Source organism: Salarias fasciatus (genome assembly GCF_902148845.1).
Source record: "Salarias fasciatus chromosome 7 unlocalized genomic scaffold, fSalaFa1.1 super_scaffold_4, whole genome shotgun sequence".
Classification (NCBI taxonomy): Eukaryota; Metazoa; Chordata; class Actinopteri; order Blenniiformes; family Blenniidae; genus Salarias; species Salarias fasciatus.
Genome location: NW_021941229.1, coordinates 3728750 through 3744059, shown reverse-complemented (window position 1 = coordinate 3744059; position 15310 = coordinate 3728750). Strand labels below are relative to the sequence as shown.

Here is a 15310-nt window from a genome sequence, read left to right as displayed (position 1 = left end):
ATATGCCTGTATAAATGAATAAATACACTGTCAGATGGATGAATGTAGATGGATAAATGCATCATCGGATGGATAAATGTGTTGCATAGATGGATGAATGTGCTGCCGGATGGGTGAATGTGCTGCCGGATGGGTGAATGTGTCTGGGGAGTCAGCCGGAGCACCACCGGCGCTGCGGTGAGGATTTGCCCCGCCGTTACGTCACTGTCCGGGCTTTCCTAGTGGAGTGAACCCTACGGCGTCATGGCGGAGGCCGGTTGTCGGAGGACCCTGAACTGAAATGCCAGCTCTGTGTACTCGGTGCTGAACGACTGGGAGGACTCTTTCCGTACATCTGAACCGAAGGACCGGGGACTAACTGAACTGTTGACCGGGGGAAGGAGCGGGATTTGAGCGGTTCCACCGGGCTGAGTTGTTCGGGGCTGCGCTCCCGGACCGGGAGAGCTAGCTAGCAGCGGACGGCTAGCTGTCGGCGGAGGCTCGCCGCCTGAATAATAGAAGAAAGGACTCTTCCGGAGGGGAAAGCGGGTTTTAAAGCCGTCTCCGTGGAGCTTCTCCGGTAAGGCGACCGCGCGGCGGACACATGCAGCCGGAGTTAGCTGCGGGCTGCGGGGGAAAAGTGAGCTAAAGCTGCATGTTGATGAGTAAAAGCCGCGAGAAGAGAGCGGAGGAAAACAAGATGGAAGAGGGAGAAGTTAGAGCGCTGCTCCGGGGAGCTGGGCTGGAGAGCCGCTCCGCGCCTCAGCCGCGAGCCCCGGAGGATTAAACCCTCTGCTTTCATTTACATAGAGGGGTGAAGCCGAACCGCGGAGCAGCGGAGCAGAAAGTAAAAACACCGCACAGCCTCCATCCGCAAACTTTGCTCCCTGTGTTAGCCTCCAGCTAGCCTCGTGTCTCACTCAAGCTAGCTGCTTCACTCTGCTTGTTTACTACACACACACTCACACACACTCATCAATAATAGTTGTAATAAATGGACCGAATCCAGTGTTTGGACCCGGGTCGCAGACCCGGGCCCTGGCTACAGACCGCGGGCCGGTGATTTTATGGTTTTATGGTTCCCTCACCCAGAAAAATGACATAAGGAGCTAACAAACAGTGCAGAGAGCGGCTGTCCCGCGGTAATAACACGCTCACTGTGCGGTGATGCGCTCACAATACTGCTCATTTATTCTCGGTCTGGACCGGGATCCTGCGGCTGGTTCTCGGTTTTGGACCGGGACCCGGCCGCTGGCTCTCGGTTCGGACCGGGATCCGGCGGCGGGTCCTCGGGTTAAACCGGGGCTCGATCCCGCGGCTGTCCGCGGTGCTCCGCATTCATCCCCGCTAACCCGCCAACAGCTAACGAGCCGTCAACTAGCCGCTACATGCTAATGCTACAAGCTAAACGAACTGCAGCAGGAACCCGCTCGGGACGCCTGAGACCTGATGTGGACGTCAGTCTGTCCCCTGCAGGACACCAGCCGTCCTCTGCGGGACATTTTTGGGCGCTGTGTGTCTGCTTTTGAGCGTTTCTCGGGGCTTGCGGAGGCTGGGAAAGCCGCTGGATGGAGCAGGCCTGAAGGCCTCTGCAGTGAGCTCCAGTCCATCTGCTCTGCCTGTCTCCAGATCACTGACACAGGCTGGAGCAGAAGACATGAACGCCTTCGATAGATCATAGTAATGATGTTTGTTCAGCTGGCTAAGTCTGCGTTTAATTAATTTGACTGTACGACTCGTGTTTCGTTCTGTTTTTGTCACACTTTGTGATCAAGTCATAATACTGAGGACAGCCTCAGTGAATGCAGCCCATTCCATCCAGCATTCTCTAATGTTATCTATCACCTTGTCTTTCCTCCAGATTAATCACGTGGAAGATAATACTACAGGCTGTTGGAGGAAGTGTGTACTGTGGGTTTCAGCATGGCTGGACGCAGTGAGGATGAAAGTGTGAGCAACAGCAGTGGAGAATCCAGGTATCCTCACCCATCACCTGTCAGGAAAACACTTCTGACCTCAGACATGAGCGCCGTCTGTACAGCTGGCAGACAACACGAAACCTTCAGGAAGCAGTGACTCCACTTACAAGACAGAAGAATGAATAATAAATAATATGAACAAATTTTAAACAGCTGCTATGCTGTACATAATGGCAAATACAATGTGCAGTCAAAATAGTCAACAAGATAATGTAAAGGATGAGAACTAATGTCCAGAAAGAGGGGGCTCTAACTATTCAGCTGACTTTCTTTACCTGCAACCCATGTCAACATGTAAACAACAACAAACCTGTCAGGACGTTCATGTCTGTGGTCAGTGTAAGTTTGTGTGCCCTGTTGTCAGAATCAGCCTGCGTGAAGCAGCCACATGCCAGTCGAAGCTAAATTGCCGTGTTTTCCTTTCCCTGTGCGACAGTAATTCTGATGATGAGTCCGGTTCTGGGTCGGGTTCGGCCTCAGGGTCTGGCTCAGGCTCCAGCTCCAGCTCCTCCAGCAGCAGCAGCCAATCAGGAAGCAGCGACTCAGGAAGCGGCTCAGACTCCGGCAGCCACTCGGATTCAGACACAGAGAAGTCCAAGGAAAAGATGGACCAACCAAATAAGTCAAACATCGACGGAGCCGAGGTACGACATGAGCCAAAGTTGAGACGGACAGTTTGTAAACTAGTGAACAGTGTTGAAATCCTCCCTGCAAACAGACTGTAATTCTCATGTTCTGGTGATCAGTGTTATAGTGTGGAGTTTGCATGTTCTCCCCGAGCCGTGTTTAGTTTTAAAGCATGCATTTTTCATTAGATGGTGACTGAATGTGAGTGAGTGCGTCTCTGTGTGTGAAGAGCTGAACCTGCCTTCACTCTGAGCTGGATCAGATCGGCACTCTGCAGCCGTGAACCTGAATCAATCAGTTATTGTCACAGTCGTCATGCGACGCTTCCGCGCCGGCTTCAGCCTTTTTGGACTGATGCGATTGTGTATTGATTTCAGTTCTGGAAGGCAAACCCCAGCATCCTCGCAGTGCAGAGATCTGCCATGCTCAGGAAACAGCAGCTTCAGCAGCAGCAGCAGCAGCAGCAGCGGCAGAGCTCCTCCAACAGCGGATCTGATGAGGTTCGTTCAGGAAAGCGTCTGGATTTAAAGCCTCGTTCGTCTCCGTTTCTGACGCTCTGCGTTGTTTCCGCGCAGGACTCATCAAGCAGCGACGAATCAGATTCATCAAGCGGATCCAAAAGGAGAAAAAACTCTGGCTCCTCCGACTCGGGATCGGGGTCGGGCTCCGGGAGCGGGTCAGGATCCGACTCATCAGCGGAGGACAACAGCGACGAGACGGCGTCGGACTACGAGCCGAGTCACAAAATCAAAAGCAGAAAACCTCCAACCAAGTGAGTGTCCGCTGATTGTTTCACGGCTCTCTCAGTGCCGCTCCTCACATCTGAAGCCTCTTGGAAATGTTCCGTTTGCTTCGTGTCTCAGGATGAATTTCCGTAATGGAAAGAAAAGCAGCGTGCCGAAAAAGAAGAGCCAGAAATGTTCGTCCTCAGACGACGATGACGAGAACTACAAGAAGGTGGCGTCTGCCGGGCCTCGGCGGCAGGCCACCGTCAACATCAGCTACAAGGAGGACGAAGAGCTGAAGACGGACTCGGACGACCTGGTGGAGGTTCTGGGGGAAGACGTGCCGCAGCCCGAGGAGGACGAGTTCGAGACCCTGGAGCGAGTGATGGAAGGCCGGATAGGAAGGAAGAGAGGTAAATTCCCGTGACGTGGCTGTGGAAGCTCCCGGTCCGGCTGGTTTGGTCTGATTTCTGTCAACAAATTCTCTTTCCAGCAACTGGAAGTGTGACGACGGTGTACGCCATCGAAGCAGACGGAGACCCCAACGCCAACTTCAACCCCAACAAGGAGGCCGGAGAGGTCCAGTATCTGATCAAGTGGAAGAACTGGGCCCACATCCACAACACGTGGGAGACGGAGGAGACGCTCAAGCTCCAGAACGTCAAGGGCATGAAGAAGCTGGACAACTTCAAGAAGAAGGAACAGGAGCGGAAGAAATGGTACGAGCCGCTGTGACTGATTCACATCCGTCAGTGTTTCAGCTTCTGATCAGGGGAGATCGTTAAGTCAGAGAATCGTGTGTCAGCGTTTCTCCCTCATCTTTTTGATGGACTTTGTAGCTGCTCAGCTCCTCATGCGGTTTATATTAAACGTTATTGTAAGAAACTGTTTAGATGTGGTGATCCTTATCATCTGTGGCCACTAGATGTCACTGTATGACTACAAAAAGCTGCTACAGACTCACAGAAAAGTGTCTGCAAGCTTTAAAAAGGTGCAGCAGAAAGAGCTGAGAGTGTGTGAGGAGGTTGTGAGGAGCTGAGGAACGTCTTCACAGACGGTTCTGGAGCTCCAACTGGACTTACGAAGCTAAAAGATTCCATATGTTTTCCCATAATCTCCTCAAGTGTTTGCTCTCTCGTGATGATCGAGGAAAGATCTGGAGTGAAAAGCTGTTCTTGTCACCACAGGCTAAAGGCAGCGTCACCAGAAGACATAGAATACTTCAACTGTCAGGAGGAGCTGATGGACGACCTGCACTCTCAGTACCAGCTGGTGGAGCGGATCATAGGTACAGCGTCCTCCTCCTTTAACCGTCTCTCCGCAGTTCGGTGTCAGTTCATTGATGACGGACCGTCTGTGAGCAGGGCATTCGAACCAGAAGTCGGCGGCGGGCTTCCCGGACTACCTGTGCAAGTGGCAGGGCTTGCCGTACTCGGAGTGCAGCTGGGAGGACGGCGCCCTGATCGCCAAGAAGTTCCAGAAGTGCATCGACGACTACATGAGCCGGAACCAGTCCAAGACCATTCCCTTCAGAGAATGCAAGGTGGGTCTGCGCTGCCTCCCCGGGGTGGGCCGTTTAAAAAGCAGCGAGCCGTCAGAACCGCCGCTTCTCTCCCGCCAGGTGCTGAAGCAGAGGCCCCGGTTCGTGCCCATGAAGAAGCAGCCGTCGTACATCGGCCACGACGGGCTGGAGCTCCGAGACTACCAGCTGGACAGTCTGAACTGGATGGCCCACTCCTGGTGCAAGTACGACACGCCGTGATCCCCGAACGCCATTTTCTCAGAGCTTCACCTGCCCGCCGTCTGACCTGCCGCCCTGTCCTCCTGCACAGAGGCAACAGCTGCATCCTGGCGGACGAGATGGGTCTGGGGAAGACCATCCAGACCATCTCCTTCCTCAACTACCTGTTCCACGAGCACCAGCTGTACGGGCCCTTCCTGCTGGTGGTCCCCCTGTCCACGCTCACCTCCTGGCAGAGGGAGATCCAGCTGTGGGCGCCCCAGATGAACGTGGTGGTCTACCTGGGAGACATCAGCAGCAGGAACATGGTGCGTTTCGGCTCGGCTCGGGTCGGGGGGGTTCGCGGCGGGCGGAGAGCGAAGCGCGATCCAGACGTGTGGCTTTCTGCTCTTTCAGATCAGAACTCACGAGTGGATGCACGCCCACAGCAAGAGGCTGAAATTCAACATCCTGCTCACCACGTACGAGATCCTGCTCAAAGACAAGGTCGGCCGCTGCTCCACCAAATCCCCTCTCCTGCTTTCCTCATCACGTGTCACTGTTTTAACTGTGTGTGTGTGTGTGTTTGTGTGTGTTTCCAGTCCTTTCTGGGCAACGTGAACTGGGCCTTCATCGGCGTGGACGAGGCCCATCGGCTCAAAAACGACGACTCGCTCCTCTACAAGACCATGATCGACTTCAAGTCCAACCACAGGCTGCTGATCACGGGAACGCCGCTGCAGAACTCTCTGAAGGAGCTGTGGTCGCTGCTGCACTTCATCATGCCAGAGAAGTAAACCTCTCTCTCTCTCTCTCTCTCTCTCTGATTTGACTTGGCTCGAGAAAAATCCAGGAAAACTGCTGCTGGTCCGTCTGAATGTTTGATAACCGAGCTTCATGCTAAACGGTGAACCATCAGCGTCTCGATCCTGATGGACTTTTGCCGTCCGCTGTGCAGGTTTCACTCCTGGGAGCTGTTCGAGGAGGAGCACGGGAAAGGCCGGGACTCGGGTTACACCAGCCTGCACAAAGAGCTGGAGCCGTTCCTGCTGCGCAGAGTCAAGAAGGACGTGGAGAAGTCGCTCCCGGCCAAGGTGGAGCAGATCCTCCGGGTGGAGATGAGCGCCATCCAGAAACAGTATTACAAGTACGGAGTGCTTCTCTCTCGGAAGCTGATGGATTCCAGCTGACAGAATCCAGAGAGAAACGGGAAATCTTCTGGATCTGGTCCTAATGTGTGTGTGTGTGTCTGTGTGTGTGTCTCAGATGGATCCTGACCAGAAACTACAAAGCTCTGAGCAAAGGTACCAAAGGCAGCACGTCGGGCTTCCTCAACATCATGATGGAGCTGAAGAAGTGCTGTAACCACTGCTATCTCATCAAGCCTCCGGAGGACAACGAGTTCCTCAACCGGGCCGAAGCGCTGCAGGTTGGTTCTTCAGGGTCCTGAACGGGAGACTCTGAGGATTGGCTTTGGTCTGCGTTTCAGTTGCTCTTATCTTTTATTGCTCCGTTTTATTGTGCCGGGACCTGAGCACATGCGGAAACGTGAATGGTTTTTACTTCATCGTCACTGGCGATAAACGAACCTTTGAACCTTCCGCACTCTGCGTTTTGAAATGGATTACACAGTTTCACCGTTTATTCACCAGCTGAACATCTTTCTCCCTCCTTCGGCAGCAACTGATCCGCAGCAGTGGGAAGCTGGTGCTGCTGGACAAGCTGCTGGTGCGTCTGAAGGAGCGAGGCCACCGGGTGCTCATCTTCTCCCAGATGGTCCGGATGCTGGATATCCTGGCCGACTACCTGAAGAGCCGGCAGTTCCTGTTCCAGGTGGATCCGCGCCGCTCCGATGGGACAGACCGGCACGCCGCTCGCCGCTCTCATCCGGGAACGTGCTTGACCCGTTTCTTGTTTTTGCTCGTCTGCAGAGGCTGGACGGCTCCATCAAAGGGGAGATGAGGAAGCAGGCGCTGGATCATTTTAACGCCGAGGGCTCGGAGGTACGGCGCCGCCGCCGCCGCTCCTTCCTGCTCCAGACTCGTCAGAGTGGGCGGCGTCCTGAAAGTTTCCTGTGTGCAGGACTTCTGCTTCCTGCTGTCGACGCGGGCCGGCGGCCTGGGAATCAACCTGGCGTCGGCCGACACGGTGGTGATCTTCGACTCGGACTGGAACCCCCAGAACGACCTGCAGGCCCAGGCCAGGGCGCACAGGATCGGCCAGAAGAGACAGGTGAGCGCCGCACGAGTCCCACCACCACCGAGAGCCGGTTCGATCCCCGCCGCTGACCGCCGCGCGTCTGCCGGCGGAACCCGCAGGTGAACATCTACCGCCTGGTGACCAAGGGCTCGGTGGAGGAGGACATCATCGAGAGGGCCAAGAAGAAGATGGTGCTGGACCACCTGGTCATCCAGAGGATGGACACCACGGGGAAAACCGTCCTGCACACCGGGGCGGCTCCGTCCAGGCAAGTGACGGAGTTTCAGCCGACACGGGGCTGTTTTTATGGCTTTTCGATCAGTTTTTCTTCTTCTTCTTAAAGCTCTCGGCCCGTTGGCCACGTCGTCTGACTTGAAGGTGTGTTTTTCATTCTCAGCTCTGCGCCGTTCAACAAAGAGGAGCTCTCTGCCATCCTGAAGTTTGGCGCCGAGGAGCTCTTCAAGGAGCCGGAGGGAGAAGAGCAGGAGCCTCAGGTGTGTGTGTCCTCCTGCTCCGAGAACTGGCGGAACGGCACAGAAAGACGGAATATCAGTCAAATCGGACGCTTCCTTCCTGTAGGAAATGGACATCGACGAGATCCTGAAAAGAGCTGAAACCAGGGAGAACGACCCCGGACCCTCCACGGTGGGAGAGGAGCTGCTGTCGCAGTTTAAGGTAGGAGATGATTTTTTAAATTTTTTTTCAAGTTTCAGAGTGTCCTGAAGGTTTCGGCGCTGACTGAGGTGTGCCGCTCCGTCTCCCACAGGTGGCCAACTTCACCATGATGGAGGACGAAGACATCGACATCGACTCGGAGCGGAGCCAGCGCAGCTGGGACGACATCATTCCCGAGGAGCAGCGGCGGAGGATGGAGGAGGAGGAGCGGCAGAAGGAGCTGGAGGAGATCTACATGCTGCCCCGCATGAGGAACTGCGCCAAGCAGGTACGGAGCGCCGCCGTCCGCCGCCGACGCAGGGGACTGCGGGACAGGCGTGTGATCCGGATCGGTTTGCTTTAACAGATCAGCTTCAACGCCAGCGAGGGCCGCCTCAGCAGGAGCAGGAGGTACTCCGGCTCCGACAGCGACTCGCCCTCAGACCGGAAGAGGCCGAAGAAGCGGGGACGGCCTCGGACCATTCCACGAGAGAACATTAAAGGATTCAGTGACGCTGAGATCCGACGGTGATGCACCGCTGCGCGTGTGTGTGTGTGTGTGTGTGTGTGTTGGTGAAGTTGTCAGTGTTCCCTCCTAATGCGTCTGTAAACAACCTCACAGGTTTGTCAAGAGCTACAAAAAGTTTGGGGGACCACTGGAGAGGTGAGTCTGCCGCCGTCCTCCCGTCCGGTCTTCAGACGTGTGTTTCTCCAGCCTGCTGACGGTTCGATTCCCCTCAGGCTGGACGCTATAGCTCGGGACGCGGAGCTGGTGGACAAATCCGAGCACGACCTGAAACGTTTGGCAGAGACGGTTCACAACGGCTGTGTGAGAACGTTACGGGAGAACCCCTGCGGGCCGGAGAAGACTTCAGGTAGGCGGAGCTTTCTCGCCGGGCTGGGTTTGTTTCGTGTTGAACCATCAAGAGATGTGAAGGCGCTCATGTGTTTCCACACTGTGGCCACCAGGGGGCAGGAGAGGGAAGGTGAAAGGTCCCACCTTCAGGATCTCCGGGGTCCAGGTCAACGCCAAGCTCGTCATCTCCCACGAAGAGGAGCTGGCGCCGCTCCACAAGGCCATTCCCGCCGACCCCGAGGAGAGGAAGAAGTAAGCCCCGCCCCCCTCCCGTCCCGCTTCGCGTCGCACGTGGCTCGTGCGTTGAACTGCATGCCGTGTGTTCAGGTATATGATTCCGTGCCACTCGAAGGCGGCCCACTTCGACATCGAGTGGGGGAAGGAGGACGACTCCAGCCTGCTGATAGGAATCTACGAGTACGGCTACGGCAGCTGGGAGATGATCAAGATGGATCCAGACCTCAACCTCACTCACAAGGTGAGTCCAGACTCCGCTCAGGCCTCCTTCCACCGCTGCTCTGCAGGATTCTGTCATTTTAACGTCCTGCTGTGTGGAAACAGCTTCTACCGGACGACCCCGATAAGAAGCCGCAGGCCAAGCAGCTGCAGACCCGAGCAGACTACCTCATCAAGCTACTGAGCAAAGACCTGGCCAAGAAGGAGGCTCAGAAACTGGCCGGCGGCGTAAGTCTCGGCGCCACTCCAGTCCTCGCGCTGACAAAACCAGAACCTCTGAACCCCTCTCGATGTCCGCAGGCCAACTCACGAAAGAGGAAACCCCGAAACAAGAAAAGCAAAACTGTGAAGCCTCCCAAGATGGACGAGGTGATGAAGAGCCCGTCCTCCGACCTGCAGTCCGACAAGAGGTCGGACGACGAGGACGAGATGGAGGAGGAGAAGGTAGGTCGGCCCGCCTCGGCTCGGCTCGGCTCGGCTCTCTTCACCTCCTCACCCGACTTGTTCCCGTCCTCCAGGAAACGGCGCCGGCCAAGACTCCGAGCAGACGAGGCCGAGCCGACCGGCCGGCGCTGAAGGAGGAGGAGGACGACGAAGACGACGACTACAACGACGAGGACGAGGAGGAGGAGGAGGAGCCCGAGCAGGAGGAGCTGTCTTCGGCCGGCGAGAGGGAGCCCAAAGAAAAAGAGATCAAGAAGGATGGAAAGAAGGAGAAGAAGGAGGAGAGCTTCGACCTGAAAGAGACGAAGGAGCCGAAGGAGAAGAAGGAGGCGAAGCCGCTGGAGGCCGTCCATAAACAGGAGGACAGCCTGGACAAGGTGAGGACGCCGCCGCGAGCGCCGGGGTCACCTGATCCTCGGACTCGGTCTGACTGAATCCTTCGCTCCCGTCCAGCAGAACGACGTCAAGCCCGAAGCCCGGGAGCGGGCCAAGAAGCCGTCCGACGGGCCGCTTCACATCACGGCCAGCGGCGAGCCCGTCCCCGTGTCCGAGGAGTCCGAGGAGCTGGACCAGAGGACCTTCAGCGTGGTGCGTCCCCCGTCACCCCCCGTCACCCCCGTCCAGTCACTCCTCTGCACTGAAGCTTCCAACACTCACATCAGAAATATTAATCCTACACACATTAAAGTATCACAGGCAGAAGAAAACACTGTTCAAATGTCTAGTTTTTTTTAGGGCTGTTAGTTAATCACATTAGAAAATGATTAATTAATGTAGGAATGACTAAGGATCAATTTTTTAAATCGTAGTTGATTAATCATGATTTAAAAATCGTGATATTATGTGATTACATTATTAGACCTAGGGCTTTTTCTCAGTTTGAAAACTGTATTTTTAACATTTCATTAAGTTGATCTACATGACACTTTATTTTGAAAAAAACTGCCAACAAGGTTAAAAAGGAAATTCTTTCTCTGTGTCCGATTCCCGATCAAGACGCTCTGGTCAGAAATCGGCGGCTGCAAGAAGTCGTGATGCTGAAACTTCAGCAATGACTTTAAATTTAAAGGTGCATTAAGGAGTTTTACAACCTTAAAAATACTTATTTTCCACCATAAATATGTTCCGCATTTTTAATGATGTGTACAATGTGCTCTGAGATATTCATTATAAGTACCTCTAACAGCGCTAAATTGTCACTTGAAAGTCACAGTGCCGGTCCGGCACCAGAGTTTTTTGGGGGAGAATTTGAAAGGAATGACGTAATGCTCGCTCCGGCTGGATAGGTTTCGATTTGTCCGCCATTACTCCGCCAGATGCTTAGTGAGCAACAACTGAGCAGGAGCTTCCAGAAAGTAAGAACAGACTGGCTTCTAGCACTGCCACAGCTCCACACAGACCCACCAGGTAGAAGAAACTTAAATCTTACTTGAGCGCTACTAAACGAGCGAAGACGGAGTCCCCGTCTTCCATGCACGCGAGCCACAGGGACGAGTTTTTCACTAAGCTGCGTTACGCCCAAGGCCTGCAGGGGGCGCTGTTTCGCATAAAACGTGCAAACTCCTTAAGGCACCTTTAACTTCATAGCTGATTTTCTGGACTGATGGATGCTTTACGATTTATGTTATGGACTGAAAACAGCCTTCAAATCAAAACAACAACATTTAAAATGTGCAGTTCAAAGCGTGATTAACTATGGAAATAATGTGATTAATCTTGTTTGGGGAAAGTTAATCTTTTGAAAGTTCTAGTTTTTTTTTAAACACCAGTTTCTTCCCCTAAACATTTTTTATTGTGAAATGTGTTTTCAAAAATACAAAAAGGATGATAAATTCTATTGCTAGTTTATTTTGGCATGTGTGAGTTCATTAAACTTAAGAACATGAGACTTGCCATCAACAAAAAACGGAAAATTAGAGGAATATGGAGCATTTAGAGTTTATTTTGATGTTTGTTCTGCTCAGCACTGCCCCCTGCAGTGAGGCAGAGGTACTGCCTGCTTCACTGTCTTCAAACTGTGGGAAAGAAACCGAGTGTCTTTAAAGACTTTCTGGTTTGCATCATGAGAAACGACTGTAATCATCCAAAAATTCAATTCAACACATTAAAGATCCTCATCTCTACTTCGCCCTCACCTCAAAGGTCTGTGTAGTCTCCATCCATCAGATTCCCGCGGTTCTCTCGGTCCTCTGCTTCTCTGCCCGTTGTGCTCCTGGTGTGACTGACGGGCGGCGTTTTGCTGGGTGTTGCAGTGCAAGGAGAGGATGCGTCCCGTGAAGGCCGCCCTGAAGCAGCTGGACCGGCCGGAGAAGGGCCTGTCGGAGCGGGAGCAGCTGGAACACACCCGGCAGTGTCTCATCAAGATCGGGGACCACATCACCGAGTGCCTGAAGGAGTACTCCAACCCCGACCAGATCAAGCAGTGGAGGAAGTCAGTGCGCTTCGTGTACCGCTCTTCTCCTCGCAGCCGTTCGGTTTTCGCCGTTAGATTTAACGCCGTGACGTTTCCCCCGCAGAAACCTGTGGATATTTGTTTCCAAGTTCACCGAGTTCGACGCCAGGAAACTCCATAAACTTTATAAGCACGCAATCAAGAAGAGGCAGGAGAACGCTCAGGTGAGTCTGGAGGAGACCCGCATGGCGGCGGCGGTGATGATGATGATGATGGTGATGGTATTGTCCGTCTCCGCAGGCCTTGGAGCAGAACACTAGAAGTCTGAACGCCCACAGCTACAAACATGCAGGTGAGCCCCGGCCCGGTCCGTCTGCAGACCCTCAGGACCAGACGGACCGGTCCACACCCACCTCCGTCCCTCTGCTTCCTCCGCCAGACATCGAGCGCCTGAAGGACAACTGTCACCAGGACGAGAGCAGCCGGGACAGCTACAGCTCGGACCGGCACCCGCCCTCGGGCCGGTACCACGACGGCGGCGGCGCCAAGGAGCGGCCCAGCTCCGAGCCCCACAGGAAGACCGCCGGAGGGGAGTCCAGGAAGAGACCCTACTCCTCCTTCAGCAACGGCAAAGACCACCGAGACCGAGACCACTACAGGCCGGACAGCAGAGACCGGGACCGGGACCGGGACAGGGACCGAGACCGGGATCGGGACAGGGACCGGGACCGAGACAGAGACCGGGACCGGGACCGGTGAGGACAGAAAACTCAACACAAAACACTCATGGTTGAAATCGATGTGGTTTTCAAGATGGCGGAAAAAAATTGAAGTCAATGCTTTTCTAAAAATGCAATGCGTGTGTGTTTGCGTGTGTGTGTGTGTGTAGATACTACAACGACAGTAAGCACAGGAAGCTGGAGGACTACCGCGGCGGCAGCAGAGACCACCGCCCGGACCTGAAGGACCACTCCCACGCGGAGCACCGCTCCTCGTACCGTTACCACTCGGACTGGCAGGCGGAGCAGCGGGCGTCGGCCAGCGGGCCGCGCTCGCCGCGGGACCAGCGCTCGCCCTACGACTCGCGCTCGCCCATGGGGCACCGCTCGCCCTTCGACTACTCGTCGGACCACAAGAGCACACCGGAGCAGATCTGGAGCAGCCGCAAGACATAGCAGGAGCTGCCGGGTCTGCGGTAGCAGCCATAGACTCACCACACAGCAGAGGCCTTACAGGACTGCCTGTCGGAGGAAACCAATCAGAGCTTATTTTTCTATTTAAGAGCCGTCGGCTGCCGCCGCCGCCGCCGCCGCCGCGGGGCCGTGTCGGCTCGGCGCCGCGCAGCACAAGGTCTTTTCTTATTTTTGTAAAACTTTTTTTTTGTTTTTTTTTTTTTAAACTCTGGAAATGGACACGTTGACCCTGAGTGCTGCCTCACATGACACTGGATGTGTGTGTGTCTGTCTGTCCGTCTGCGTGCGCGCGCGTGTGTGTGTGTGTGTGTGTGTCGCCATCATGCTTCCTGTGACGACCTTATTTAAGTGTTAGTTGAGTGAGACGGCGGCGACCCCGCCGGCCGCACCGCGATCGAACCGGGCCCCCGCCTGGAGTACCTCATATACAGCATTTCTCATGTCTCAGCAGGTTTTCCTTTGTTCCGCCAGGTGTGAATTATTTAATAACATATCTTAGCTGTACAAAATGGTCATGTGGAATTTTTCAGAGCATCTTGTATCATGTTGTTTCTTAAATAAGACTGTACATTTTTTTTGTAAAATAGTAAAAGGTGGTCTTTTTCCTCAGGCTTTTGGATTTATTCGGACTCTCCTTTCCCATCGACTCAGGCTTTTTGTCGTTCTCCCAGCGAGCTTCTGTATCATGGGTCTTCAGAATGTAACTTTTGGTAAAGGGAAAGGTCTCGCTGAACTCTCTAAGTCCTTAGTTTTTTTTTTTCTGGGCGCGTTTGGATCCGGAGCCGCCCGGCCTCGCCTCGCCGCCGGGCTCGGTCCCGGCAGCGGGCCGCCGTCTCTCAGTAGAAGCAGCTGGTAGATCTTAAACCAACTAGACTTTGTTTCTTTGATTTTTTTTTTTCTACGTAGGCAATAATAATAATAATGTCAATGTTTCTATGCAGCCAAGTGTGTGTGGAACCAGCCAACTGAATGAAGTCGCTGTTCTGGTTCTCACTGTTGTACATAGATTCCCTCTATATTTCCAAATGAATTTACACTGAAAGTGCATGGATTTTTATGAGCTGTTTTATATAGTTGTTTATGAAGCCATTAAAAATCAATCACTGTACTCACCCGTACAAACCTTCTTCACGCCGGTGTCCTGTTTTTCTGGAAGCGTCTGCGCCGCAGCGCCGCCTGCTGGCTGCCGGAGGACCTGCATGTCCACAAGCTCTCAGGCTGGGAAGTTACAATTCAGTTTATCCAGCTGATGTTCTGTTTATCAGCAGAACAGACTTTAAATCTTTGACTGAATTTGAAAATTGAGAAACCAGCCTTTATCTTATTTATGTGTTTATCAATCAAAAGTTGAGAAATAATATACAGTTATAATTCACTGAGTCCGGTTAGAAGATGTTTTTAATTTGGAATTGGTTTAGTCTGAATTCTATTCCTGAGCTTGGTGTTTACGTGGGAAAAACGAAGGATTACATCCTCTTTAACAGCGGGGGCTGTGAAGCGTTCTGATTGGACGAGGGGGGCGGGTTTCAGGTTATGACTCGTTTTCAGTGATGAACTTTTGGAAAAACCGGGCAAAGCCAAGAGCATTACCACCTTGGATCTTTGCAAAGGATCCTGGCAGGTAGCTCCAGAACCTGCCTGTACAGTAAAATCCTCCAGGGCCAGAGAGGAGGTGAGGTACCTGGGTTCCCTGATTGGCAAGGGAGAGATAAAAACCCCAGGTGGAGAAGGTCAAAGCGGTAGAAATGATCCCAAGACCTGAACCTAAGAAGCAGCTAAGATCATCTCTTGGACTTACTGGGTGGTACAGAAGGTTCATCCCACATTAACCGACCACACGAAGACGTCCAGAGAATCAAAACTACAGTGGACTGAAGAGTCCAGGCTGACCTTCAAGATTTCTCATCTGCCAAGCTCCTGCATCCTTCTCCAAGTAGATGCTTCAGATGTCGGGCTGGGAGCTGCGCTGGTGCAAGGAGAACCCGGAGAAGGAAGAACCTGTTCCTGAGTAGAAACCTTTTCAGCCGGGAGAAGAGGTATTCTACCACTGAGAAGGAGGGCCTGGCCTTCAGGTGGGCCACCGACA

At 53.6% G+C, this 15310-nt stretch overlaps 1 protein-coding gene across 2 annotated transcripts; it reads left to right on the top strand.

Annotated features, from left to right (window-relative positions):
- The first annotated feature begins 206 nt into the window (after nucleotides 1–206).
- chd1 (chromodomain helicase DNA binding protein 1) lies at nucleotides 207–14355 on the top strand. Of its 2 annotated transcripts, none has more exons than XM_030084636.1 (36): nucleotides 207–559; nucleotides 1841–1955; nucleotides 2395–2602; nucleotides 2963–3085; nucleotides 3161–3357; nucleotides 3449–3723; nucleotides 3804–4029; nucleotides 4498–4598; nucleotides 4675–4853; nucleotides 4932–5056; nucleotides 5143–5359; nucleotides 5448–5537; nucleotides 5633–5823; nucleotides 5989–6177; nucleotides 6297–6459; nucleotides 6711–6863; nucleotides 6962–7033; nucleotides 7113–7262; nucleotides 7349–7497; nucleotides 7627–7723; nucleotides 7809–7904; nucleotides 7996–8172; nucleotides 8251–8411; nucleotides 8506–8547; nucleotides 8625–8758; nucleotides 8853–8991; nucleotides 9067–9217; nucleotides 9301–9423; nucleotides 9496–9639; nucleotides 9714–10016; nucleotides 10096–10227; nucleotides 11892–12070; nucleotides 12156–12255; nucleotides 12332–12383; nucleotides 12471–12786; nucleotides 12921–14355. In XM_030084636.1, the coding sequence occupies exons 2-36, from the start codon at nucleotides 1903–1905 to the stop codon at nucleotides 13204–13206; spliced, it is 5493 nt and encodes a 1830-aa protein (XP_029940496.1). In that variant the 5' UTR covers nucleotides 207–559; nucleotides 1841–1902; the 3' UTR covers nucleotides 13207–14355. The 2 variants fall into 2 exon arrangements, with proteins under 2 accessions (XP_029940496.1, XP_029940495.1); XM_030084635.1 differs by having other exon boundaries at nucleotides 10093–10227.
- The last annotated feature ends 955 nt before the right edge of the window (nucleotides 14356–15310 follow it).